At 42.9% G+C, this 27,578-nt stretch overlaps 1 protein-coding gene across 1 annotated transcript; it reads left to right on the top strand.

The window, feature by feature from the left end:
• Positions 1-112: 112 nt before the first annotated feature.
• ERCC3 (ERCC excision repair 3, TFIIH core complex helicase subunit) lies at positions 113-27,578 on the top strand. The gene is made up of 15 exons (XM_039851240.1): positions 113-227; positions 540-745; positions 1,391-1,627; positions 3,329-3,378; positions 3,801-3,936; positions 4,104-4,268; positions 4,738-4,942; positions 6,214-6,528; positions 10,802-10,986; positions 13,997-14,199; positions 16,696-16,792; positions 17,889-18,006; positions 23,381-23,499; positions 25,408-25,560; positions 27,122-27,578. Exons 1-15 carry the CDS (start codon positions 200-202, stop codon positions 27,251-27,253), a joined length of 2,349 nt encoding a protein of 782 aa, XP_039707174.1. The 5' UTR covers positions 113-199; the 3' UTR covers positions 27,254-27,578.

Below are 27,578 nucleotides of genomic sequence, written 5' to 3'. Positions count from 1 at the left end.
GTCTGGGCCAGCATCACAGGACGTGGGCGGCTGGACCATCCAGTTGGATAGCCCAGCTTGCCCACCCATCCGGCGGCCCGTAGTCCAGAGGCGGGACTTCCTGTGTGGTCGCCGGAAACCTCCCGGGGTGATCGAAAGTGCTGCTGAAAGCGACAGCCGCAGCGAGAGGAAAGACAGGCCGTCGGCTGCGGTCGGCGCCATGGGGAAAAGGGACCGGGCGGACCGCGGTGAGAGGTGGCGTGGGCGCATTCGGGCCGTCCGCCCTTGCTGTGCCAGTCGCCCCGTCCGGGTCGCTTCCGGCGCGCGGCGGCAGCTAATCTCAGCCGCTCGGGCCTGCGGCGATCCTCGACCTTTGGACAGCCCCGCGTCCTGGGCCGGGTGGGCAGGGCCTGAGAGACGGGATGTCGCGACAGGCGGTGGGCCCTGGCTGGGAGTGTGTGGGCTGGCGAGTCCGGCTGTGGCCAGGCTCCCGGAAGCGCTGGGCGGGGCGTAGGGAAGCGTGGGCCCCGGCCCGCTTACTTCTGTGTGCATCTCTGCAGATAAGAAAAAGTCCAGGAAGCGGCACTACGAGGATGAGGAAGAAGAGGAAGATGACGCCCCTGGCAACGACTCCCAGGAGGCGGTTCCCTCCGCGGCAGGGAAGCAGGTGGACGAGTCCAGCACCAGACTGGACGAGTACGGAGCCAAGGACTACCGGCTGCAGATGCCGCTGAAGGACGACCACTCTTCCAGGCCCCTCTGGGTGGTAAGCACACCCCCCGCCCCAGCCGGGGCGGGGCCCAACCAGGGTTCGTGAAGCCAAAGCAGAAATGCGGGCGACTACCTATTGGAGCTGCTCGCGGAGAGCATTCACGCTCGCGGTTTGTACAGCCCTAGGTAGGGATGAGAAGGCTGCACACCTGTGCGGAAATGCTGGGGCTTCCTGCATCTCTGACCCCTCCTTTTATTCCCCTTTCTTTCCAGCCCTACCACAGTATTGGGAATACTTTTATCTACTGAATAAATGGTATTTATTATGTAACATTTTAATCCCCTATTTTTAAAAAGTAATGGAAGACACACTAAGCAGATGTTTTGCTCAACTTTAAATAATTAATGTTCTACATTCATTTGAAATCTAGCCGAAAGGACAGCCAGTCCGGTGGCTTTACCTGTGAAGGATAGTGGGAAGCAGCGGCTGACTTTGGAAACTTCTGTTCTCTCCATTTCTTGTATCTGATTAAAGTAGTAGGCCGCAAAATTGGCTGAAGGAGTGCTTACAAAAATACCTTTGGTGTTGGATAGCTCACTTTTCAGGCAGCTTATCCTTAATAGATAATAATATGAGAAAGAGTCTGATAGTCTGCAACTCATTAGTTTCCTTGTTTGTTGTCTGTTTGGTGTTCCTCAGGCTCCTGATGGTCACATTTTCTTAGAAGCCTTCTCTCCACTTTACAAATATGCTCAGGACTTCCTGGTGGCTATTGCAGAGCCAGTGTGCCGACCAACCCATGTGCATGAGTACAAACTGACTGCCTACTCACTGTATGCAGCTGTCAGCGTTGGGCTGCAAACCAGTGACATTACTGAGTACCTCAGGAAGCTCAGCAAGACGGGAGTCCCGGATGGACTTATTCAGTTTATCAAGGCAAGTGGGGGCCGGGGCTCTTTTGGCCTTCCTTGTTAATGTAGTAATAGTGGGGACAGATGCTACACATTATTAACTGTGGCAGTTATGAAAATGCTATTCAGATCTAGTGTGGGAAGCATAGTAACCGATTGCCTCAGCTGCTACTCCTGTGGATCCAGCATTGTGTTCTTGCTGAGGCTACATTTCCCATGAGCTGCTCTTTGCCAATGGGTACTCACACAGCAGGGGTGGTATTTCAGGCCCATTCTGACCAGGGTTATTTGGGAATGCAGCCCAAAGTGAGTGGTGTTATGGACTAAATTGTGTCCCCTCCAACATTCGTATCTTGAAGCCCTAACCCCTAATGTGTTATATTTGGAGAAAAGAAGTAATTAAGATTAAATGAGGTCATAAGAGTTGGCTCCTGATCTGACAGGATTAGTGTACTTATAAGAAGAGACACTAGAAGGCTTGTGTGTTTGCTTTCTCTCTCTTTGCATGTACATGAGGAAGAGGTCATGTGAGCACAGTGAGAAAGTAGCCTTCTACAAGCCAAGAGGAGAGCTTTCACTAGAAACTGAATCACTGGCACCTTGATTGTGGACTTCTAGAAATAATTTTCTGTTATTAAACCACCATCTGGCAGCCCAAGTAGAGTAATACAGATGGTAAACTCTATCTAAGGCTGAATACCTGACAAAGACAATGGTCAATAATTTCCATTAGGGAAAGTCAAAAAAAACTTCAGATGTTGACGTGAGTAGGCTTCCATGTGAAGAGCAGTTGAACATGCTTGGGTTTGTTTTGAAAGATAGGTGAATGCCTTTCAGAAGAGATGGACATTGGCTTTTGTTGCCCCCTGCTGATCTAGAGGGAGTTGGATTCAGACTCCTAAATCTGGAATGGCAGAAGATGAGTGCCACAGGCATCCAGTACAGTAATTCATTTAATCTCAGAGAAGCCGATGGAGCCCTGGAGAGTTCTCTTATTGTGATGTGGAAGGTTGCCCAAGGAGAAGGGCAAGTACCTTGCTGTGATGAGCCCACATTAGTACCTTGCTGTGCTTAGTCTGCCTGCAGGAATGTGGGTGTTGGTGCAGTGCAGAGGTAGATTCAGAAGGATAGCAGTGGAGGCAGACAGCAGACCTGGATCTGAGTGGCAGTGTTTCATGGCCACCACACAGCCTCTGCTGCATGCCATGCCATCCTAAAGGCTGTTGAGAACCTGAGAAGAATACACACTGTTCTCTACCATCAAGAAGCTTACTTGCTGGTTGGGAAATAGGGACATTGGTATGGAGGCCAGGAGGCTTGCATTTAATTTATGCAGCAAACAATTACTGAACACACACTCTGGCCAGCTTTGTGCTGGGAGCTGGAGTAATACTGGTGTGTCAGGATGAACCTGTAGATTAGGAGGGGGCCTGTGGGAATGGGAAGAAAGGGAAAGGGAAAATAAAAATTTTAAGCAGTGTTTTAATAAGAAATGTGCATCAGAATTAGCCAGGCAAGAAAAAGGTTTCGTTATCAAAAAGAAGGTGCTAGTAGAAAAAGCTCAATTTAGTCAGATCTGACCCCTTATTGTACACTGGGTTTTCCGACAGTTACATGAACACTTCACTTGGTTGGTAGGTGGTAAGACATTCCCAGTACCGAATGTGTTCTGAATGAGCTGCATATTGCTAATTTTGCTTGTTTGATTTGTTGTCACTTCTTGCAGTTGTGTACTGTCAGTTATGGAAAAGTCAAGCTGGTCCTGAAGCACAACAGGTAAGGTATTTTGTGACAGGCCCATCCAAGGCACTTTCACCCTCTGCACACCAGGTGTTAAGAAGCTAACACTTGTGGACTCTCTGCTCTGCACTAGCACCTACTTCCCCAAGTAAGGTGATAAATGGAATAAGGAAAGCGATGGGGCCAAAACTGGAAATTTGTTCATTGGCCACTACATTTCCTGTAGCAGTGGAGTTGGGGCTCAGACCCCTGCTTATTTGTCTTCAAAGTAGGACTTTGCCCACAACCCTCATATATTATATCATGGCCAGTAGTACCTCAGAGCTCAAATTTCGTAAAGGGTTATGGGAGTGTGAGAAAGAAGAGAGAGGGTTGTTTCTAGACCATCTAATTGAGCGATGGAATATTCCGAAGATGGTGTACTGATCAGTAGGTACCTCCTCCCTCTTCTCTTGTAGGTACTTTGTTGAGAGCTCCCACCCTGATGTCATCCAGCATCTTCTCCAGGATCCAGTGATTCGGGAATGCCGCCTGAGGAACCCTGAGGGAGAGGCAACCGAGCTCATCACCGAGACTTTCACAAGCAGATCTGCTGTAAGTGGGCTCCTGGGGGTGGGAGCATTTAGGGTTGCAGCACAGGTGCTCCTCGTCCAGCATTTGCAGCCTAGTGACCTTGCACTTTTCTTACCACTTTGGCACTTGCTTGGTCAAAGTGGGGTGAAATGTTGCGTGCAAATCCAGATCTTTTCTTTCTCTTACAGATTGCTAAGTCTGCTGAAGACAGTGGTGGACCTTCCACTTCCCGGGTGACAGATCCACAGGGTAAATCCGACATCCCCATGGACCTATATAACTTTTATGAGCAAATGGACAAAGATGAGGAAGAAAAAGAAGAGACACAGACAGTATCTTTTGAAGTCAAGCAGGTTAGCAAAGGAACCCCTCCCTTCCACGGTTCCTTTTCTAAACTGGTATCAAGAGCATGTCCAACCCTGCATGGACTCTATAGTCTAGTCTCTGTGAGAGGAAGGAGTGCTCATCTGTTCCTGAATTGCTTTCTCTTTTTTGGTGTCTAACTCCATTGTCCTAATGTAGTTAGAGCTGAGCGTCCCATTCCTCCTGCTTGTGGGTCACCCTTCATGAGTCCCTGGAGAGGCATGAGAAACAGTGCCTGAGGGCATTTTTGCTGGCTGATTAGATTTAATTTTGTCTGTGTTCTTAATTTGGATTGTTTTTCTGTGCTTTAACCCAGCTGTTAGATCAAGCAAGATCTGAAATTGCAAAAGTCTAGGTAAACAGTTGTTCTTTTGACTATTAGGCCCCTTGGAATATGTGCTGTTAATGAGCATGCTTTGCAGTTAATAAGGTTGTAAAACCTTTGTGCTCACTTCCCAGGAGATGATTGAGGAACTCCAGAAACGATGCATCCACCTGGAGTACCCTCTGTTGGCAGAATACGACTTCTGGAATGATTCTGTTAACCCTAATATCAACATTGGCCTGAAACCCACAGCTGTTCTTAGGCCTTATCAAGAGAAGAGCTTGCGAAAGATGTTTGGGAATGGGCGTGCACGTTCAGGAGTCATTGTTCTTCCTTGTGGTAAGTGACACCTGAATGAAGAAGATGTCCAGGCTGCTTCCCACTCTCTCTCTCTCTGCGCCTTTCTCTAAATCATACTTGGACAGGGAGCAGCCAAGCTTAGATGACTCCTGATTCATGACTTGACAAATATTTGAGTGTGTGCTTTGTGCAGGGCTCTGACCTCTGCATTGATCATATAATGGTGGATAGAATACCACTTCTGACCTCAACCTCATTCTGGTGAGGTGGAGACAGACGGTCAACAAATCACCTAAGCAATGTGTAGAATCTTAGGCAGTGAAGAAAACAAAAAACAGAGTAGCGTGAGGGGTGAGATGGTGATGTGGGGGAGGGTGTTATTTTGCCCACCGGAGTTAGAGGGTCTTGTTCTTTGCAGTCTGTCTAATGAGGTTTGTCTCTGTGGAAGATCTCCAGCATAGAAACATGGCTTATTCCTGGATTGCTTATTACAATATGCACATTCACAAAAGGGCAGTAACAGCCCTCTTGACACCTGTTTGATATCATTTGTCCTAAGTCATGTCAACTCCTGGCCTAGGTTCATGGCCAGCAGTTAAAACAGACTCACCCACTGGCCCTGTCCCAGACTTGAGGCAAACTCTCTGGGGGAGGGGCCTGTTCCTTTAGGTTTTTCTTTCTGTTTTTTTAAAAGCTCTATGAGTGATTTTGATGCATGTTCCTGGTAAAGGAAGAATTGCTATTTAAAGGAATAGCTTGATTTTTATCTTAATCTTCAAATGGTGGGTGGTAGTAAATGCAAAAGCTCCTGGAATTTCACCTTCTCTGTCTTCGCCATGACTGTACACACTTACTGCATTTCTGACTTCTCAGCCCAGTTCGTTGTGTAATCATAACAGCTGTCTTTTACTGAGTCTTTCCTTTGTGCAGTCTGTGTACTGGGCACATTGTACCCCAGCAGCACCACTTTCCCATGGCTTTGGGCAAGTTGTGTCTCGGCTTTAGTTTTCCCATGTTTAAATGGCAATAATAGGAGTGTCTCTGAACTCTGGTTTGTTTTGAGATTTCCACATTTAAACAAGATGCATGTAAAATGCTATAATAGGGCCCGGCACTTGTTTCTTTTACTTCTTACACTTGTGTGTAAAGTGGGCACGTCTCCTTTTTATAAAGAAGAAAACAGTAAGTGCCTTGCAATGTCAGCTCTGAGGATTTGTATAAATAGTTTTCCCAGATTCGTGAGTAATTCCGTGTGTCTGCCCTTCATTTCAACCTGGCCTTGAGTAGGATTATGTTTTGGTTTCTCATAGGTGCTGGGAAGTCCCTGGTTGGTGTGACAGCTGCATGCACTATCAGAAAACGCTGTCTGGTTCTGGGCAACTCAGCTGTGTCTGTGGAGCAGTGGAAAGCCCAGTTCAAGATGTGGTCCACCATTGATGACAGCCAGATTTGCCGCTTCACCTCTGATGCCAAGGACAAACCCATAGGCTGCTCCATTGCCATTAGCACCTACTCCATGCTGGGCCACACCACCAAAAGGTCCTGGGAGGCTGAGCGAGTCATGGAGTGGCTCAAAACTCAAGAGTGGGGCCTCATGATTCTGGACGAAGTACACACCATACCAGGTAAGTAGGATGAGAGCTGAGCTACCCACTCATTGGATGGACAAAAATTGATTTCTAATTGTTGGGTTAAGGGAGGGACTGCTGTGTAGTACATCTGTCTTGTTAGAAAGACTTGCTGGGTGAAGCTTTCAAATAAGTCTTAAGCATGGGGGTGGCGGGAGTGAGGAGGGTAGTGGATGGTTATACACTTTCACTGCTTCCTTAACCACTGGCCTAGAGTAGTCCTTTAGAAAATGATATTTTTTTCTTTTTCCATATTATTGTTGTAGTTCAGCTTACCCATAACCTATATTTTTTATGGCCCTCTGAAAATGACTAGGAACTCTTGCTATAGTGTTGTTTTATTTGAAGGCTATAGTATTCATCCTTAATATGTCACAGAAGCCCTTCTTCTCCTAGTATTGAAGGCAATCCTTTTTCAAAAACAGCCATTTGGTATAATTTATATACTGTGAAATTCACCCATTATAAGTATACAATTCAAAATTTTTAGTGAATTTATGGAGTTGTGCAGCCATCACCGTGGATCATTACAACTTCCTCACACTCACTTGCATTACCACTGTGTGCATCCCTAGCCCCAGGCAGCCACCGAATTGCTTTCTATCCCTATAGCCTTGCCTTTTATGGAAACACGGAATCATATATGTTCTTCTAGCTGGCTTCTTCACTTCACATAATGGTTTATCCATGTTGTAACATGTATTGACAGTGTGTGTGTTTATTTTATTGCTGAATAGTATTCCAGGTAAACCTTTTTTGATAAAACAAATTAAGGGGGGGCCCTGATAAGCGAAATGTCAATTAGAGATCCTCTGAATGAAATGAGATTGGAGACATTTGCAATGGAGTATTCAAAATATTGTCAAAATGGCTCTAGCATCTGTTTTTTGGGGAGTATGTAATGAGAGCTCTTCCAGCACCTTTGGGTATCTGAAGATACCTAGATCTTCATAGCAAGCCAGGTAGAAATGAGGGGTCTGTCAGGTGGAAGGAACAAGGTGTAAGTCCTGTGGCAGGAAAGCGCTTGGCATGGCCTGACAACAGCAAGGTGGCACTGCGGCTAGAGGGGAACAGAGAGGAGAGTAGTCAGAACCAAGGTTGGAGAGGAGAGAGCAGAGTAGCGTGTTGGGGCAAATCCTGTAGAACTTTGTAGGTCATGGTAAGGCTTGTACTCTGAGTGGATAGGAAGCCATTTGTGGGATTTGAGCAGAAGTGACAATCTGACTTAAACCTAGAAAGCTATCACCCTGGCTGCCATTCTGAGAATAGACCAAATGCAAATTAAAACCATGACGAGATGCCACTACACATCCATTCGAGTGGCTAAAATAAAAAACATTGACAATACACTACTGACAGAGTATAGAGCAACTGGAACTGTCATACATTGCAAGATGATGTATAAAATATGCAGTCGCTCTGGAAATTTGGCAGTTTATTAGAAAATTACCATATCACCCAGCAGTCCCATCTCTGGGTGTTCATCCTAGAGAAGTAAAAATGTAGGTTCACATAAAAACCTGTATGTGGTTGTTTATTTCAGCTCTAGTCATAATCTCCAAAACTGACATGCGTGTCAGTGGGTGACTAGAGAGACAAGTGGTGCATCTGTCCACTGGAACACTACTGAGCAGTGAAAAAGGACAGACTGTTTGCTGCATGCAACAACCTGGCCAAATCTCAGAGGCAGCATGCTGACTGAATTGGCCCATCTCAAAGATTGCATAGTCTGTGATGCCTTTGATAGGATGTTCTTGAAAAGACAAAACTATAGTGATGAGGACAGATCAGTTTGTGCCATGGGTGGGGTAGGGGAGGGTGTGACTGTAAAAGAGCACGAGGGAGGTTTTTGGGGTGATGGATTGGTCTGTATCCTGATTGTGGTGGTTACACAAATCTACATGTGTTAAAATTTATAGAACCAATCCCCCCACTTCCGAAAATGGTCAGTTTTACTGTGTGGTAATTTAAAAACTAAACTAAAAGGAAAAAAATTGGAGAGAGGGGCGATATTAGGTCTGATTGGATTGGAAGTTGACATAGAAAATTATAACATCTGTGTTTGAAGCTTAGGAAGGCTTTTTGCCCAAGTATACATGTAGTATGTATTGATGCTTCTCTTTAACCTGGGTCCTAGGTTTCAGGCCCCAGAGGGTGGCAGCCAGGTTTGAGATTGGTTATCTGATGATGAGGTTATGGGGAAGTGTCCCACATAGTTCATACTTGCCATCTGTGTCTGTCCCTCTCCTGTGGTTCACTGAGTTACTTTGTCTCTGGTTGGGCAGAAGAGTGAAACCAAACAACTCTAAAGGATTTCGAGTTCAGCCTTGTAAGCTACGTGGCCTGGCCTGGCCTTGCTCACCAGGCCAGAGAGCAAATGTTAAATAAGGGAATTCTAGCAAATCAGAGTGAGTTTCTTGACTGTTCAACACATTTACCATGTTGGAATAGGTAGAATGATAAATCTTTGAGACTTAAAGATTGCTGTGTTTTACAGATCTTCCAAAAAGGAGCCCTATTAGGTCATTATATTAATGATAGATTCTTATTACAGTACTTGCATATATTAACTGTCTACTGCATGAGAGGCACTGTGCTAATTTTATTTTAACAAGTATTTATTGAGAAGCTTTTAAGTAGCAGGCACTGTGATTTGCACTGGAGACAAGTGGAAGGGACAGTCAATCGCAAATGAATGTCAGATGACAGCTGTGACGCAATGTTCAGTGAAACAGGCCACACACAGAAAATACATATTGTGATTCAATTTATATGAAGTTCAAAAAGGAGGCACATGTCCTTGCTGATGACTGAAGTCAGACTTGTGGTAGCCTTGAGGGAGAGTGCTGGTGTTGACAGGAGGGGTCAGAGGAGAGACTTCTGGGTGCTAAGAACACTCAGATCTTGACCTGGGTGGTTCCATAGGTATGTACCGGTGTAAAAATTTATTGAGCTATGCACTTCATTGTATGTGGGTTCTTTCCCTGTGATAGCCATCGTGGCTGTAAGAGAATGTAAGTGACATTACTGATTTGCAGGGCAGATTTCCTTGGTGGGCTTGTTTCTGGCTGTAGTGCTAGGCAGGGTCGAACTTGTGCTTGCCTGGTGTTGATAATCCCTGGGCCATCTCCATTGCTGCCTGCCTAGAGCACATGTTAGGTTGGTGTCTCCAGTGCTGTGGCTACCATGTCCTTCTGATGTGGGGAACCTGATCTGAGGTCCTTGGCTACCCTTTTACAGGGCTGGCACAGTCCTTGGAAGTAACCTTGACACTGTTTTTTTTGTTTGTGTGAAAACTATGTTAGGCCTCAGTATGTGAAATTCTGTAACACCTGGCCATTTAATTGGGGTTAGACAGCCCTTATTTCACTGTTCTTATGTTTTTGGTTTGTGTTTTGGTGTGGTCTGACTTCTTGTTCATCAGATTGTTATTGCTGTTATCATTAACCTTATCATAATTGTATTGTAAGATAAGCACACTCAAACGTTTTCACTTTCCTTCAGAGTACAGTTGACCCTTGAACAACTTGGGGGTTAGGAGTGCTGATCCCCATGAATCAAAAATCGGTGTCAAACTTAAGTTGGTCCTCTGCATGTGTGAATTTCCAACCTTGGATCGAAAATACGGTCATCCCTTATGGACCCACACAGTTCAAACGTATGTTGTTCAAGAGTTGCTTATTAGAATTTTTAAAAGGCAAGCCCATGGAAACCCATAAATCGGGTCTTTTAAAATGAATGATCTCATTTTTTTTAATGTATTTATTTAATTTGAGAAATCAGAAAGAATCATAATGGTCAAAGGAAAGTTAACATTCAGAGGAAGTTACTGGTTAACCAGAATGAACCTAATTGGAGGAGTGTGGAGAAAATGCCCAACCATCTTCCTGGTAATCTAAGTTTCAGGGTGAACAAATCCCTTGCATAATTCAGAGCTCAATGACACGTTGTAGCTCATGTTTCAAACTGCCATTGGTGCTCCTACTGACAGTTCAGCCGTTGTGAGGAGAATACTGGATTTGTTCATTTGGAGCTTCCTGCAAATTGTTTCTCCCTTTAGTTCTCCTTTTCATCCTTCTTTTGAAGAGGTCTAGCAGTGATGGTTATATATTCCTGAGTGGTCCTTCTTGTCTAGAGCCAGGTTTCTGTGATCCAGAAACCTTGGAGGTTAGCCCATGTAGCGTCACGAGCCAGTGTTAAGTCACAAGGTCTTGTGTGGTACTTGAGCATTTAAAAAAGTGACAGTGTGACTTGCCACTTGTTTCCCCAGCCAAGATGTTCCGACGGGTGCTCACCATCGTGCAGGCCCACTGCAAGCTGGGTTTGACCGCAACCCTCGTCCGGGAAGATGACAAAATTGTTGACTTAAATTTTCTGATTGGGCCCAAGCTGTACGAAGCCAACTGGATGGAGCTGCAGAACAACGGCTATATCGCCAAAGTCCAGTGTGCTGAGGTAGCTGTCCTCTTCCTTGCACAGGCCTCTCAGGGAGAGGCTCTTCTCATGGTTTGGAGGAAATCATCAGGTTGATTCCTCGTGGGCAGATACCCAGATCAGGACCTGAGCAAAGTGCTGCCACCTCATGTAGTACCCTCAGTCCCCTGTGAGGTGGGTGGTATTCTGCCACTTCACAGATGTGCGATATATAATCACCATGCAGGGGCACATATAGTAAATGGTAAAATGAGGATGCTAATCCAGGTTGGCTCGGCTTCAAAGTCCACGCTCCTTTTCCTTTCTGGGAGTGAGCACTTCAGAGGGTTCCTACCCACCTTCACTCCTGAGGGATTCTTGGGTGGTCCTGCATGGGCAGTCAGTCATCCAGGCCACCCCCCTGTGCCAAAGCCTGTTGGTTTCAGTGCCCCCAGAAGGCACCTGTGGCCTTGATCATTTTATTTCTAAGAACATAGTTTACTGATATTGTTCTATAATGAATATCTGTACAAATATGTGTTAAAAATACATGTTCAAAGGTAAGTCTTCTCAGAAGGAACAATAACAGAAATCCTTTCTGGCACCTTGAAAGCACTGTCCCCTTCAGTGGTTAGAGTAGGGTAGCCTTTGTTCTGAAAGGGCGGAAAGTGGTCTCTTGGATAAAGGTGAGGGTGGGGACCATGTGTAGGTAGACTTGCTCTGTTGAAAAGCTTCCTGACCCTTTAGTTGCGTCTTTGTAATTGCCATCCATCTCATGAGACAGCGTTGCCAGAACCTCAGAGGCCCTGTTCCCCTGTAGTTGTACCTCCATTTGCCCTCTGGGGTAACTGCTCTTGGAGCTTAGGGTTGTCATTCTCTTCTGATTCCCTAAACACATGTTGTTTTGCTTTGCTTTTTAAAAAAATCTTAAAGTATATGTGAATAGAAATGGATTATATATGTTGTATAACTTCTGTCTTTTGCGCAGTATTTTTATTCCTTGCATAATGCATTTTTTTGATGATAAACGTAGCTTATTTGATTCCTTTGAATCGCTCTGTAGTATTCCACTGTACAAATATACCACAATTTGCTATGTAATAGAATATTACACTGCAGTAAAAGTAAAATCTTTTATAATGTTGACAGATGTTTGGATTGCTAAGTTGCTTTTTAATAGCTTTATTGAAATTTAGTTTATGTTCCATAACATTCACCTGCTTACCATGATTTATAACTTTTGATTTTAATAAATATAAAGAGTTGTGCAGCTATCCCTGCAATCCAGTTTTAGAACATTTCCATTACCCCAAAAGTTCCTTTGTTATCATTTCAATGAAACCCTGCCTCTTTTGCCCCAGACAGCTGCTGATTTATTTTGTCTATAAATTAGGAGCCTAGTTTTTTTTGCTGTTATGATAATATTGCTGCAAATATTTTTGTACCTGTTTCCTGGGGCCCTTGTGTCAGAGTTTTTCTAAAGCAGTGTTGTTCACATGGTGGACTGTGACCCCATAGTAGATGGTGACATCATGATGGTGGGTCATAACCAGCATAGAATAGAATCTACTAGAATGCATAATATGTATAAAGGGCATATATTTCATAAAACTATTCGTATGTGTGAATGTTTAGTTTGTGATGTAAAGTGATCTAAATTTGAAGGCCACTGCTCTGGCAGATACACTTAGGAATGGCATTTTGAGTGAAAGGCTCTGGATATTCACTTTACTAGTCATGTCATGGAAAACTGTTTTCTGAAGTGATTGTACCAATTAACACTTATCAAGGGCAAGTAAGGTTGCTCCACATCTCTTTCAATACCTAATAATACTGAATTGTTTTCTTTTAATTTTTGCTAACCTACAAGTGTGAAATGGTATTCCTTTATGGTCTTAATTTGTGTTTTCCTCTGCACTAATGACATCGAGTGTATTTTTATATGTTTATTGGCTATTTGTATTTCATATTCTGTGAAATGCAGGATTTTAAAATTTTTACTGTGAAAAAGAATTGCTTTGGTTATAAAGAAGTAGAACCCTAATGGAGTCATAACAGGATATGACCCAGAGGGAACCAGAGAACATTAACAGCAGAACTTAATGATTTGAGCTCAGCACAGAATTTGGCATATAGCAATGGCTGCCAATTCTACGGTGGTGGCAGCATGAAGAAATGGTCTGTGTTGATCACATAGAAGTGGCACTGGTCACAACAAAAACTCAGTCTGTCAGTGTAAGCTTTGTGGCCTGTTCCAGTGCAGAGCTCCTAGAGAATTGTTTTAATTTATACACAGCCTTAAGACTTTTAAAACTCATGACACTTCAGTATATTTCTCTGTGCCTGCTTTAGCTTGTCAGCAGCCCAAGCACAGGGCCTACCACACAAGAGGCCCTGAGAAGTGTTACTGTAATTCTTATTTGTATGCTAAGATTGTCTCAAATGTGACTAACAGGACTACCTTCAAGGTGGCTTCTATGTCCATTTGACATGTTCTTATCATTCTTTAAGCACTTCCTTGCCTTTTGGCCCAGAAAGATATTTCTGACTGATCTGGTACTTGCTCTGCCCTGGCTCTGGAACCAGCCATTTCTCCATGGAGCCCTTTCAGTAGAGAATGTAATTTACAAACCAAGATCTGAGTGCTAGGTTTTGTGTTTATTGCTAGGATGTCATTGCTAGGCTCACTCATGAGACAGCTAGGAAGTGTGTGTGCAGTTCTCTGTATAGGACTGTGTGTGGACTTTTGTGTGGAGGTGGGAATCTGGTTTCCCTCACTTGGAGCTGATATGAAAATAATTCCCTGGATATTGATACATTTAAAAATTTTTGTGATGTAATTAACATGCAAGAGTATTCTGGTTCAACAAACTTTAGGTATTAGGTTTTATTTTGTGTGTATGTTTACAGTTATATTGAGATATAATTCACATATTGTTGGTTTTGTTTTGATTTGTTTTAAAGTTAATTCTGCTAAATGAATTGTCTCATAGTTTCCAGTTGGGTGATGTTTAAACTTGCAAACTGATCCATGATTCTTGTTGTATCACAGGTTTGGTGCCCAATGTCTCCGGAGTTTTACAGAGAATATGTGGCAATCAAAACCAAGAAACGAATCTTGCTGTACACCATGAACCCCAACAAATTCAGAGCTTGCCAGTTTCTAATCAAGTTTCATGAAAGGAGGAATGACAAGATTATTGTCTTTGCTGATAATGTGTTTGCCCTTAAGGAATATGCCATTCGATTGAACAAGTAAGAATTGAAAAGTTGGAGTTGCCTCTAAAGCCAGTTTTGCTTTCCCATGTGACAGTGCAGAAGGTGCCTGTTATTTTCTCAAAGCTCTTAGGAACATCCTGAGATCTAAAGGTTTGGTTCTATGGCCCCCATCCCAGGAACCAGGGAAGACAGAGGAGCAGGTAGTCAGAGTCAGAGGTTAAAGCATATAGAAAGGGAGCCTGGTCACCTTGAGCCCAGGGAGCAGGGGCTAGAGTCGTGTTGCTTTGGAGCTGGGCTCTAAAGGTGGGCACGAGTTGGCATTGGGAATTTTAGGACAAGTGAGTACTCTAGGTGGGGATGAAGACAGACTGTGTGGACCAGGGACCAGGAAGGCAAGGCACCCCTGATGTGGCCTGACATTGAGAAAGAGCTTAGGAAACACCCTCCAGAGTCCTCACCAGCCCACAAACCTACCCAAGTGCCTGTGTCACATTAGTGTCAATTCCAGAGGGACAGTAAGGCAATGCATGTATTTACTATGTGATATTTAACAGCCATCTTCCTTATCCTCCCTCCACTACCCCACTTCACCATTTCAGTACTCCATCCAGATTCTTCCTGAGCCTTCCTCAGGTGTCCTGCCCCCACAGTTATATTTGAACACCAGACGCTTGTCCTTTGGTTGTAGCCTCTTGAGCATCTGCCTGGTTAGGGACACTCATTTGCACAGCACTGTTGAATCTGAGCCTCTCTGGCACAGCGAAGGGCAACAGGTTGTGGCTCGCTCCTGGACACTGGAAAGATAGTTATGACTTTTACTTTTTTCATGTGTGAGTATACCTCTGGCTTTTTGTTTTTTCTTGTTTTCTTGCTTTAAAATGATCCTGTAGATCCTGGGTATTGCTCCATGCAGCAGATTGGGACTGATGCGGGACGGGTAGTCTCTAAGCTTTTGGTTCATCCTGGCCTTAATAAAAAAGGAATAGGTGTCACTAAAGTATGTTGCAGGAGAGACTGTTGTGTTCTTTCATATGTGAGGTAGTGGGCAGGACATCAACTTTGGAGTCTGACATGCTGAATCTGACTCCTAGCAACTCCTATTAGCTGTGTGACCTCAGGAGTGTTGTTTACCTCTCTCAACTTTTTCTTGCTCTTTTGTCAAGTGTACAGCTCAGAGGATTCTTGTGCCTGACATTTAGTAGATGTTCAACAAATGGTAGGTGCTCTTTTGAAGGACGGTTACCCTTCCATTTCATTTCCTATATAGGGGAACCTTCATAAACTGAGGGTTCACCATCATTGAGTAGTTTCTCCTAATGATGGGGGAGGAGAAAAAGAACCACCTAAAATCCTGGGTATTAAGAGACAGGCTAGTCTGAAGAATGGAGTTTCCCAACCCAGCGTGACACACATAGAAAATAAGATTTGTGTGGTGCCCTAAACACTCTAATATAACAGGCTTGCAGTGGTTGGGGTGACCAGAGGCCATTAGCCTGGGGTGTCCAGCTGTTCCACACCCTGCCCAGCTTCCCCACAGGCAGGGGGTTTGCTATCTCAGGTATACCTGTTACCAGTTTGTAGCACAGTGCTGGAAAGTGCTGTGTGGAAGTTCAAAAATTGTGCTTTATGAGGCATCCATGGGCACTGCCCTGGGATGGCAAATGCGCTTGGGTGGTAGAACATCCACACTTGGGTTCAGGTTCCTTAGACTCCTGCCCCTCAGTTCTTCATATGTAAATTGGAAAATGAAACCTACCTTTTACGATGTGAAGACTCTTGCTAGGGGCAAATGGATTCTTTTTAACATAGTACACAGCTCAGTTTTTGGTGTGGGTGTATACCTGGTAGCTTTCCTTATTGTTGTCATCATCATCATTACTGTTATTACTGACCCCTAGGAAGGTACAGAAACCAGATCATTCTCTGAACAACAGAGAAATGGCATTGCCAGGTGCCAAGAAGTGATGACCAGTGAGGCCATTAGATAGGGTTGTGCCCTTTGGCAGAGAACTGGGGAGTTTTGAACTTAGCGTTATAGGAGGTCAGTGGGGAAAAGTCTGGAAGGAGCTCATTTTCCTACTCCTTCCTTGGAGAATGCCTGTGTCATTAGGAAACAGTTGCATTCAAACTTTTGTTTGCAAATAGCAATATTTCCTTTGCCACTCCCACTGGGCTGCATGAAATCCAGGGGATTCTCTTAGTATTGACACTAAGCTTAGATCTAGAGACATTGAAAGAGGAAAGAGCACAGTCCAGAAACAAAGGAAAAAGTAGAAGAGGCAATCCCTAAGAGAATAGTGACTGAACCTCAGCTCAGTGGGGAAGGGATTGGGGGTGTGTGTGTGTGTATTTTGGGAAGGGAGTGGGGTGGGTGTATTGCCACTCATTTGTATGACTTTCTTCCTGATATTCTTGTGTGACAGGGAGCTTCCTGGGAGAGAGAACTTTGTAGGAGCTCCTTTTCCCTCTGATGCGCTTTCAGGATAATTGAGTGATTCTGTGGAATTCTAATACAACTTTGTTCTTCTCTAGACCCTATATCTATGGTCCTACATCCCAGGGAGAAAGGATGCAGATTCTCCAGAATTTCAAGCACAACCCCAAAATCAACACCATCTTCATATCTAAGGTTTGTGTGGCATGTAGAGTGGTGGTTAGGTCCCAGCAACCCCAGGGCCTGGGGGACACTGGATGGTTTCTGGGGAGTGAATTAGTGTTTGTTGAAAGAGCGTCGCGTGTCAGTTTTCATTTCCGCATGTCCTGTTTCTGTGTAGTGGAAAAAGCAGATTTAGGTTTTTATGTATTATGCACAATTTATATAGTCTTTTTGCTGCAGTAAAGTTTTTCCCTCCTCTTTTTGGGATGCAAGAATTTTAAGTTGTATTTTCTTTATAAAAGGAAAAAAAAAGTTCATTACCTACTCTGGCAAAAGCAGGCATTTAGATGAGGTTCTCTTTGTGGAGTTGGAGATTCCCCCAGGTCATGGCAGCCTTTGCCCTGGCTCCTAGTATGCATGCCTTGGTGGCGGGTGGTGAATGTAAGCACAGTACAAACTCACGCAGGCCCAGCTTGGCCATGGTCTTAATTTGCAGTTGGAAGCTCTGGCCCAACTGTTTAAAATACTCATTCAGATTAGAACAGACTCAAAGCCCAAAAGAAATGAGATTTACCTATAAAATGATCATGGCTGGCTCTGTTAGTACCAGACTTCGATGTCTGTGAGGGAACCTAGATGGCTGGAGCCCCCAAGCCGAGGTAGCTACCATGAGTCAGAATCTAGCCCAGTGCAGGCAACATCTCCCACCAGGTCACATGTCCGACATGTGCTGCTGGTCTCAATGGCCTCTAGTTAAGAGTGTGGATGGTTTTGTGCAGACCTATTTCTGTGGCAAAAAAATAAGAATCACTCACAGAGTCTCTCTTGATAGGGCCCTCTTGTCTTTGACCCCCTAGCAGCTGGCACTGGGACTGTGGCTGAGACACATGGGTAGCTGTGGGTCCCGATGGCTTCTTTAGGACAGCTCTCAGAATTCCCACTAGATCCTAGAGGCCTGCTTGCATCTAAAAGACCCTGGTACAGAGAGAAGGGGATAGTAATGATTGTTTTTCTAAATTATCTACAGAGCTTATTTAAATTTGAGACCAGTAGATTCCTCCCCTCCCCCACCCCTTTTTGTCTTATATATAAAAACCTTCCTAGACACACAGCTGCTTCATTTCTGTAGGTGGGTGACACATCATTTGATCTGCCAGAAGCAAATGTTCTCATTCAGATCTCATCTCATGGGGGTTCTCGGCGGCAGGAAGCCCAGAGACTAGGGCGAGTGCTCCGAGCCAAAAAAGGTAAAAATGTTCTTCCCCTTACTGCTCCTAGAGGTCTCTCCTTTTGAACCACCTTAGATAGGAAGAAGGTAGAGTTAAGCTGCCTGTGCGTTTATGATGGTGAGCTTGTGCGCCTAGGCTCAGTACACTTTGAAGGAGCAAAGCAATTACCGAGGTCTCCTTGGCCCTTATTATTTCTCACGCTTTGGGAGTGAATATGTGAGTGTTTTCCATGGCAGGTGCCTGCAGCTCACATGGATATCCTCTAAGCCGAGCACTTGTGTTGGTAGATAGAGGAGCCAGGACAGCAGTGCTTAATGATATAGACATAGAAGAGGGAAGGCAGAGCTGGGCCACCAGTGGAAGTGAAAGAGCTGGAAACTGTCTCTTGAACCTCAAGTTAGGAGTAAGGAGAAGGTCTGGTAGGAGCAGCTTGGGCTGCCACAGGGTGGATGCCTCCCTCATAACCTGTGAAGAGTGATGCCCTGAGTGGCAGCTTGCATCAGGGGCATTGCCAACTCAGTGAATGAGGAAGCAAAAGGTGTGGATTCTCTGCTTGTTAACTGCAGCAAAAGGGCTCAGATCCCAGCTGTGAGCATGGCAGGGACTGACATTGCTGCTAAGAGATGGCATCCTCCTGAGACCAGGCTGATCCTAAGACAAGGACACAGGCCCTATCCTCAAAGAATTCAGTTATCTTAGGAGGCATTTGGACTGCTAGGATGTTTGAAAATGACATGTTGGAATCATATTCTGTTCAGATTTGTTTAAGAAGTAGCTAATTGTGTTTAAAATGGAGACAGGGCAAGTTAGAAATAGCAAGCCTGGAATTGGGCATCAAACCTACTGTGTGACCTCAGACAGGTAATTTGCCTTTCTGAGCCTTGGTTTCCCATCTGAAGTAGGAGTGACAGTCCTAACTTGTAGGACTATTATGAGGAATAAGACTTACATAACAGTATAGTAGACTGCTGGATAAATTGTAGCTTTTAAAAACTGACATGCCTATAATCTGACTAGCATATATGAAAGTAATTCATTACTTATTCCTTATTCTTCACTATAAAAAAATACTAATTTGAAAACCCCTTTGAATTTGATTAGAATTTTGTTCTTTTAAAATACTGACTCATTTTACAAGGCCATTATTGCCCTGATATCAAAGCCAGAAAAGGATACTACAGAAAAGAAATTTATAAGCCAATATTCCTGATGAATTTAGATGTAAAAGTTCTCAGTAAAATACTAGTAATGGGATGCTGTCAAACTAGTAGTGGTGAAAGGTTGATAGCTTTTTCTCTAGGATCAGGAGCAAGACAAAGATGCCCACTCTCATCACTTTTATCCAGCATAGAACTGGAAATCCTAATGAAAGCCATCAGACAAGAAAGGCAATAAAATTGGAAAGGAAGAAATAAAATTGTCTATTTTGAGATGGCATGATTTTATATACAGACAATCCTAGACTCCACCAAAAAACTGTTAGATCTAATCAATAAATTCAGTAAAGTTGCATATAAAAGTTAATATACAAAAACCAGCAGTGTTTCTATACACTAACAATAAATGATCTGAAAGAGAAATAAAATGATCCCATTTATAATAGCATCAGAAACAAAATACTTAGGAATAAATTTAACCAAGGAGGTGAAAAAAATCTCTACGCTGAAAACTACAAGACACTTATGAAGAAATCAAATACAAGTAAAAGGAAAGCTATCCAATGTACATGGATTGGAAGAATTATTATTGGTAAAATGTCCATAGTACCCAAAGCCATCTATAGATTCAGTGTAATCCCTATAAGACTCCAATGACATTTTTTACAGAAGTAGAACATAATAATCCTAAAATTTATGTGGAATCACAGAAGACCCCAAATAGCCACAGCATTCCTGAGAAGAACAAAGTGGGAGGCATCACAGTTTACGCTTTCCAGCTATGTTGTAAAGCTGTAGTAATCAAAACTGTGTGGTACTGGCATAAACACAGACAAATAGACCAATGTTACTGAATCAAGAGACCAGAAGGAAACCCAAGCATTTATGGTCAACTAATGTTTGACAGGGGAGCCAAGAATACTCAATGGAGAAAAGATAGACTCTTCAATAAATAGTGCTGAGAAAATTAGATATTTGCGTGTAAAAAATTGAAACTAGATTCTGATATTACACCATTCACAAAATTAACTTGAAATGGATTAAAGTCTTAAATGAAGGGCCACAAAACATAAAACTATAGGGAAATGGAAAAAAGCTCCTTGACGTGGGTCTTGGCAATGGTTTTTTGGATATGTCACCTAAAACAACAAGCAAAAAAAAAAAAAGTTGGGATTACATCAAACTGAAAAGCTTCTGCACAGCAAAAGAAATGGAAGGGTAACCTATGGAATGGAGAAAGATGGAAAGGTAACCTATGGAATGGGGAAAATACTTGCAAATCATATATCTAATAAGGGGTTAACATCCAAACTGTATAAAGACTTCATACAGCTCAGTAGCAAAAAAAAAAAGAAAACAAAATCCAATTAAAAAATGGGCAAAGGACTTGAATGGACATTTTTCCAAAGATATACAAATGGTCAACAGGTACATGAAAAGATGCTCAACATCACTGATCATCAGGGAAGTGCAAATCAAAGCCACAATGAGATATTACCACACACCTGTTATCAAAAAATCAAGAGGTAACAAATGGCGGCAGGGGTGTGAACAAATGGCGGCAGGGGTGTGAACAAATGGCGGCAGGGGTGTGAACAAAAGGCAACTCTTGTGTGCACTGTTGGTGGGATTGTAAATTGGCACAGCCACTATGGAAAAGAGTATGAAGATTCCTTAAAAAGATAGAACTACCTTGTCATCCAGCAATTCCACTTCTGGGTGTGTGTCTGACAGAAATGATGTCACTATGTCAGAGATATCTCCACTCTCATGTTAATTGAAGCATTATTTACAATAACCAAGACATGGTAACAATCTGCTTGCCCATCAACAGGTGAAAGTATAAAGAGAATGCGGTATATATACACAATAGAATACCGTTCAGTCATAACAAAGGAAATCCTGCCATTTGTGACAACATGGGTGAACCTTGAGGGCATTATGCTAAGTGAAGTAAGTCAGAGAAAGACATATACTATATGATCTTACTTATATGTGAAATCTAAAAAAAAATCAAAAGCCAAACTCATAGAAAAAGAGTTCAAATTTATGGTTACCAGAGGCAGGGGTTAGCAGTGGGAGCATTGGATAAAGGTGTTCAAAAGGTTAAACTACCACCTATAAGGTAAATAACTACTGGGGATGTAATATACAACATGATGACTATAGTTGTAAAAAAATATATATATATAAACGAAGCCACTTTACAGTGGAGTCAGAGCTGCCATCTCAGAGGAACTGCCTTGTACAGTTTATACCTCAAACCTTTGTAAAGGTAAAATAGGGCTAGGTAGATAACCTTTGGACTGGGCCTAAGTAACGTCGTGCCCTCAAAGAACTGTTTGCAAAGATACCAAAAAAGCAAATATTATGACTACCGGACTGAAAATTAAAAACATTCTTTAAAATTAGAATGACTATGTTACCTTATCTGCACCAATAGAAATGCCTTCCTTCTACTGATGTAATCGTTCCCCTTTCCCTTCTCATAAATACTCCTCACCTTTGTCTCCTAATCGAAACACTATTTGGGCTTCTGCCTGAATCAGTGCTTCCCGAGTAGCTATTCTTTTTGATTTTACATAAATTCTTGTTGCCTCTCTCACTTTGGCCTTTTATTTTTAGATTAACATAATTAACACTGCTGTATGATATATTTGAAAGTTGCTAAATTCCTAAAAGTTATCATCACAAGGAAAAAAACATTTTTCTCTTTTCTTTTTGTACTGGTGTAAAATGATAGATGTTAACGGAACTTATTGTGGTAATCATTTCGCAATATATGTAAGTCAGTTGTGCTGTGTATCTTAAACTTACACAGTCTATATGGCAATTTTATCTCAAAACTGAAAGAAAAAAAGACAAATATCTTTGATATAAGATATTTTTTGGCTTTTTGCATCTCTGAGCAAGACTAGGAAACAAATTCAGAAGCAGTACACAGGTACTTACTTAACCTACTGACATTTGAACTGTGAAGCAAAAATATTCAGATTTTCCTGAAGGATTGGGTTTTATATAGGCTATAATATATTTTGTCCTAGTTTCTGTGATAATTCTTACAGGTTATCAATGAACTGTTTTTTTAAGCAGTTTTGTTGAGATATAATTCGCATACCATACAGTCGATCCATTTAAAGTGTGCAATTCAATGGTTTTCAGTATATTCACAAAGTTATGTAACCATCACCACAATATATATCTAGAATATTCTCATCACCCCCAAAAGAAGTTCTTACCCATTAGCAGTAATTCCTCATTTCCCCTTACCTCCCAACCTCCAACCCCAGGCAGCCACTAAACTCCTTTTGTTTCTATTATTGTGCCTATTCTGGACATTTCGTATCTATGGAATCATATAATTTGAACTCTGTGACTGTCTTCTTTGACTTATGTTTGCAAAAAGGTTATCCATATTGAAGTATGTATTAGAACCTCATTCTTTATTGCTGAATAATATTCCATTGTATGGACACACCACATTTTATTTATCCATTCATCTAATAAATTTGATAGAGCTGGTAAATGGATATTTCGACTGTTTCTACTTTTTGGGTCTTAGAATAATGCTGCTATGAAATTTATGTGCAAATTTTGTATGGACATATGTTTTCAATTCTCTTGGATATATATCTAGGAGTGGAATTGTTGGGTCATGTAGTAACTGTGTTTAACATTTTAATACACTTCCAGATGATTTCCAAAGTGGTTGCATCATTTTACATTCTCACCAGCAATGTATGAGAGTTTCAACTTCTCCACATCCTTGACAACAATTGTAATTATCTGTCTTTTTAAAATTCTAGCTATCCTGTTGTGTGCCAGGTAGTATCTTGTTATGGTTTTGATTTACATTTCCCTAATGACTAACGATGTTGGACATCTTTCATGTGCTTATTGGCCATTTGCATATCTTTTGAGGAATGTCTATTCAGATTCTTACTTTTTTTGTAATTAGGCTTTTTATTGAGTTGTGATGGCTCTTTATATAACCTAGATACAAATCCCTTATCAGATATATGCTCTGTAAATATTTTCTCCTATTCTGTGGGTTGTCTTTTCAATTTCTTGATGGTGTCCTTTGAAGCACAAAAGTTTTTAAATTCGATGAAGTTCCCATGCAAAGTCGGAGCAGTTATCCCCTAACAGCAAAGTTCTTCCACTGCATTACTTGCTTTTGAGCCCTGGACCTGACATTTTCATAGCTAATGTCTTTTCTCCTGCCCTCTCCCCAGGGATGATTGCAGAGGAGTACAATGCCTTCTTCTACTCGTTGGTGTCCCAGGACACACAGGAAATGGCTTACTCAACCAAGCGGCAGAGGTTCTTGGTAGATCAGGGTTATAGCTTCAAGGTATGTATCCACTGGTCTCAAGTCAGAGTAGGACCACAGCCTTTTTTGTACCCAAGCCACCAGGAGAAGTGGGGTCACTGTTAGCACCATCATGGGACAGAGCTCAGGGAGGTACACGACATTAGGGGACTGGAGGCCCTGCCGCAGATTCCCTTTGTCTTTGCATGAATATTAGGGAGCTTTGAGGGAAAATATTGTACAGGGTCTCCTGCCTCCAACTTCCCACAGTGAATAGTCAAAGAGTGGGGCCTCTGAAGCAAGAGGCTTTCTTGTTAACTTTTTACAGTCGCCTTGTGCAAAGGATGTTAGATGTTGATGGGAAAATGTACAAGCCTAGCAGGACTCCATGTGCCTAGGAACGGTGGCCCTCACTATGTTAGTCTGAGCCCCTGAATAGGATTACTTTCTCAGGGGTTGCCCGCTCTGGGTGGCTGGGACAGCTCTTCTCATAGTTAGCTGCCGAGCCTGGGCCTCGGTGGGCCTCACAGACATCAGCCATCCACTGTACTACAAGTCAGGTATTTGAATAACTTGGGAAATTCTAAATAAAGCTTTGGCTATCTTTTACTGGCTGAGACCTTTGCTTTTTTTCTTACTGACACAAATAGTAAGTTTATATCAGGATTTAGTGTCTCAAAGAGTTTTTATTTGTGGGGGGTGGGTGGACGATACTGGAAGCAAGGGACTAAAAGGACCTCACTAGAACTTGTGTATATAGGTTCCCAGGTTCTTGATTTGAGAAAGACTATGGGCTGCCTTATCAGATACTTTAGATTGTGTCTTTACAAGTTGGAGAGTGTTCCGTCATTAGCCTTAAACAAGAGAATGGGATTGTCTGACACCTCTTTTAGCCAGAGGCAGTGAAACTTTTCAGACTTCCCATGCTGGCCTAGAGAACAGGACTCTTGGGACAGTTTTGAAGGATTCTCACTGCGGCCTTTTTATAGCCTTTTTATCTGTTTGTAAAAGACGTGCTGATGATAGCATTCATGCCTCTTGATGCCTCCAAGTCTTAGGGTAGGGGAACACCAAGTCAGGAAGTGCTCTGGGTTCTTTGAAAGGTTCACTCGACTTAAAGGCATCTGAGCACAAAGTTGTCTTTGTTGATTGGAGCTGCCTTTGTCTCCCTTGCCTTTAGTACTGCCACTGAGAGCAGCCAAGTTAGAGTTCCTAGAATCATGACTGTGGAGGGGTGGCCAGGCCAAGGCAGAGTGTCCCATATCTGTACTCCACATCTGTGGCTGCCAAAAGAGCTCAGCCAGGTTTTTTCTTCTAGGAATTTTAATTAAAATTAGAAGAATTAGAGGGAAAAAAGGCCCCTTTATGTAGTCATTCCAAGCTTTCTGCAGGGATAGGTAGGCCTTATAGTAAGTTATCTCCAAAGAAATGAAAATCAAATCTTCACCAGGCTGTCATCTTGCTATTTTAGAAAAACATCTTGTAAATCCATTCTTGACATTTTGTTATTTGTAAGTGCTCCCTCCTGCTGGAAGCCCTGGGTCCAAGCCAGGAGGTTGAAGGCCTTTCTTGGGGGCGGGCAACAGGTTGTGCCTTTCAGTCTCTGGTCCTTTTACCTACAAGATGGGAAAACTACCAGAGCAGATGTTTCAAAATTGCCAAGGTCTCTGTTGATCTTCTGTAAGTGATCATTTACCAGCTGTGTGTTGGGCAGATTTCTCTGGAATTTTCTTAACCTTTCCTGCCTTGCAGTCATTGATTATATTCCTATTGAAGGCAGCTCCTGTAGCTAGTCTCCGGACTGCCCAAAGGAGCTCTCCACTGTTAGCTACCTGCTCCACTGGGCCTAAGGGAGGGAAGTGACCAGAGCAAGTGAACCAGGGGAAGGTGGGGTAGGGCCAAGGGAGAGAAAACAAGGGGACATACCTCCTGCTGGTTTCGGCTTTGCAGGTCATCACAAAGCTTGCTGGCATGGAGGAGGAAGAGTTGGCATTTTCAATGAAAGAAGAACAGCAGCAGCTCTTACAGAAAGTTCTGGCAGCCACTGACTTGGATGCTGAGGAAGAGGTGGTGGCAGGAGAATTTGGCTCCAAATCCAGCCAGGTGAGTGAGTGAGTGAGTGAGTGGGGCTCTAGGCGTCAGTTCTCCTGAAGGACTGAATTCTTAGACACACACATGTGCAGTCTTGTATGTGTGTGCGCCTGTGTGATTTTCTGAAAAGCTTGGAAAACACAGGAATCTGTAGAGAAGAGAATAATAAGAACAACACGTTAACCTGTTGGTATGTATCCTTTCTTCTCTACATACTGTTTTACATGGCTGAGCCCACAGTGGCTGTAATTGGTCTCCTGTTCCATTCACATAGCCGTCTGGTGTAAGTATTTGTTAGTATTTTGATGCTGGAGACCAGGATGGCAAACATGACCCCAGGCTCTCACTAGGTGGCTACAGGGAGTGTAATAGGCCTTGGGCAAGTCATTTCTTATCTGGTCTCCTCCTCAGTCATCGAGCTGAGCCTTCCAGCATGTAACATGCTGACGATGAACTCAACTCATATTGTAGTTTCAGTACTTATTTTGAAAAATTTAGAGTTCTCTGAAAATACTCAACTTTTCATTTATTCTGCAAATACTTTTTGAATGCCTACTGTGTGACAGGCAGAGATAATATGGTATAATTAATGAAAGTATCAGTATGGGGAATTGTTATTAGGCCCTCCAAGGAGAGAAGTATAGTTTAGTTAGGTGTTTTTGAAACTAAATTGGTATTAGAGCTGAAAGGTGAGCAATGACTGGAATAAGGAAGAAGAGAAACAATGGCACCTGAGGAGGTGCTGCCCTTCCTGCAGCCTGAGACCTTTCTCCCTCAGACCTGGGGTTTAGGGGTTAGATCTGTCTCTGGCATTCTACATGGAAGCCCCAGGGAAACTTCCTGCTTCAGACCATGTCCTAAGGTGAGGTCTGGTCAGTCTCACCTTACAGTGGTCACCTGCAGTCAGGCTGTCGAAGGCATTGCTTTAGTGCCTATGTGCATACTTTGTTGTAATCTGGTGTGAGTGGTGTGCCAGGCTCTGGTCAAACCCTGGACTTGAGTGGTTTCTGTTCACACCATGTATGTCAAGGCAGATGTGGTTATCCCCATTTCACATATGACTTCACTGAGGTGCTGGCATTCAGTATTTGCCCAAGTCACCCAATGAGTTGTAGAGCCAAGATTTAAGCCCAGGCTTTCTGGCTTTTTCTTTTATTCCAAGCCTTATGGTAGAGTCTCAGGAAATTTTGAGGGACTTCCTCCTTCATTGTTAAAAAAGTCTCTTCAGAAATTGTCATTAAGAGAGGCAGGGTAGCCAGGGAATCTGAAGCCAGAGTGCCTGAGTTCAAGCCCCATCTCTTTGAGAGCTGTGTGATCTTTACAAGTTACTTAACCTCTCTGTGCTTCAGTTTCCTTTTCTGTAAGATGGAGATTATAATGGTTGTGAGGATTAAATAAGGTAATACATGTAAGTACTGCTTAGAACCCTGCCTGAGACATAGTAAGTGGTTAAGAAATGTTATTTTAAAAATAATAAAAATTGTTAACTCTGAATTTTATAAAACTTATTACAGATATTATAAAAGGACTGTCTTTCCCCTTGGAAACTAACAGTAGGCTGGGTCCTCCACAGGTATCCCGGCGCTTTGGCACGATGAGCTCCATGTCAGGGGCTGATGATACTGTGTATATGGAGTACCACTCGGCACGGAGCAAGGCTTCCACCAAACATGTGCACCCACTTTTCAAGCGCTTCCGGAAATGATGCCCGTGGCGTCTTGTAGGTGAAGGCTGGGTGCTCAGACCAACACTGGAAAAGGGATTTCAGCATAATCTCCACATCCATGTTCTTTCTTCTAGCATTGGCCAAACTGATATAAATTCAATATCTTTTGACTGTGTTGAAGAAAATGCATCAAAGACTTAGTTCTGTTTTCATTGGTCATCCAGGGTTTCAGAATACTAGGAGTACTATATTTTTTGGTCTTTCCAAACTTGTTGGGGAGTGGTCATTCCTGTATATAAAACTTTTTAATATTTGAGGTGTATTTATCTTAATGTTCTCTTGAATAAACAAACGGACCATTTAA

This window comes from Pteropus medius, unplaced genomic scaffold (assembly GCF_902729225.1).
Source record: "Pteropus medius unplaced genomic scaffold, Ma_sr-lr_union100, whole genome shotgun sequence".
Lineage (NCBI taxonomy): Eukaryota > Metazoa > Chordata > Mammalia > Chiroptera > Pteropodidae > Pteropus > Pteropus medius.
The sequence above is the reverse complement of the archived record's forward strand: the minus strand, read 5'-3'. Positions and strand labels throughout refer to the sequence as shown.

Bases quoted from the DNA above. Each gene is read 5' to 3' on its own strand.
- ERCC3 (XM_039851240.1), top strand. From the start codon at position 200: ATGGGGAAAAGGGACCGGGCGGACCGCG. The intron at 3,379-3,800 runs GTAAGGTATTTT...CTTCTCTTGTAG, and splicing joins CTGGTCCTGAAGCACAACAG to GTACTTTGTTGAGAGCTCCC. The intron at 6,529-10,801 runs GTAAGTAGGATG...TTGTTTCCCCAG, and splicing joins CGAAGTACACACCATACCAG to CCAAGATGTTCCGACGGGTG.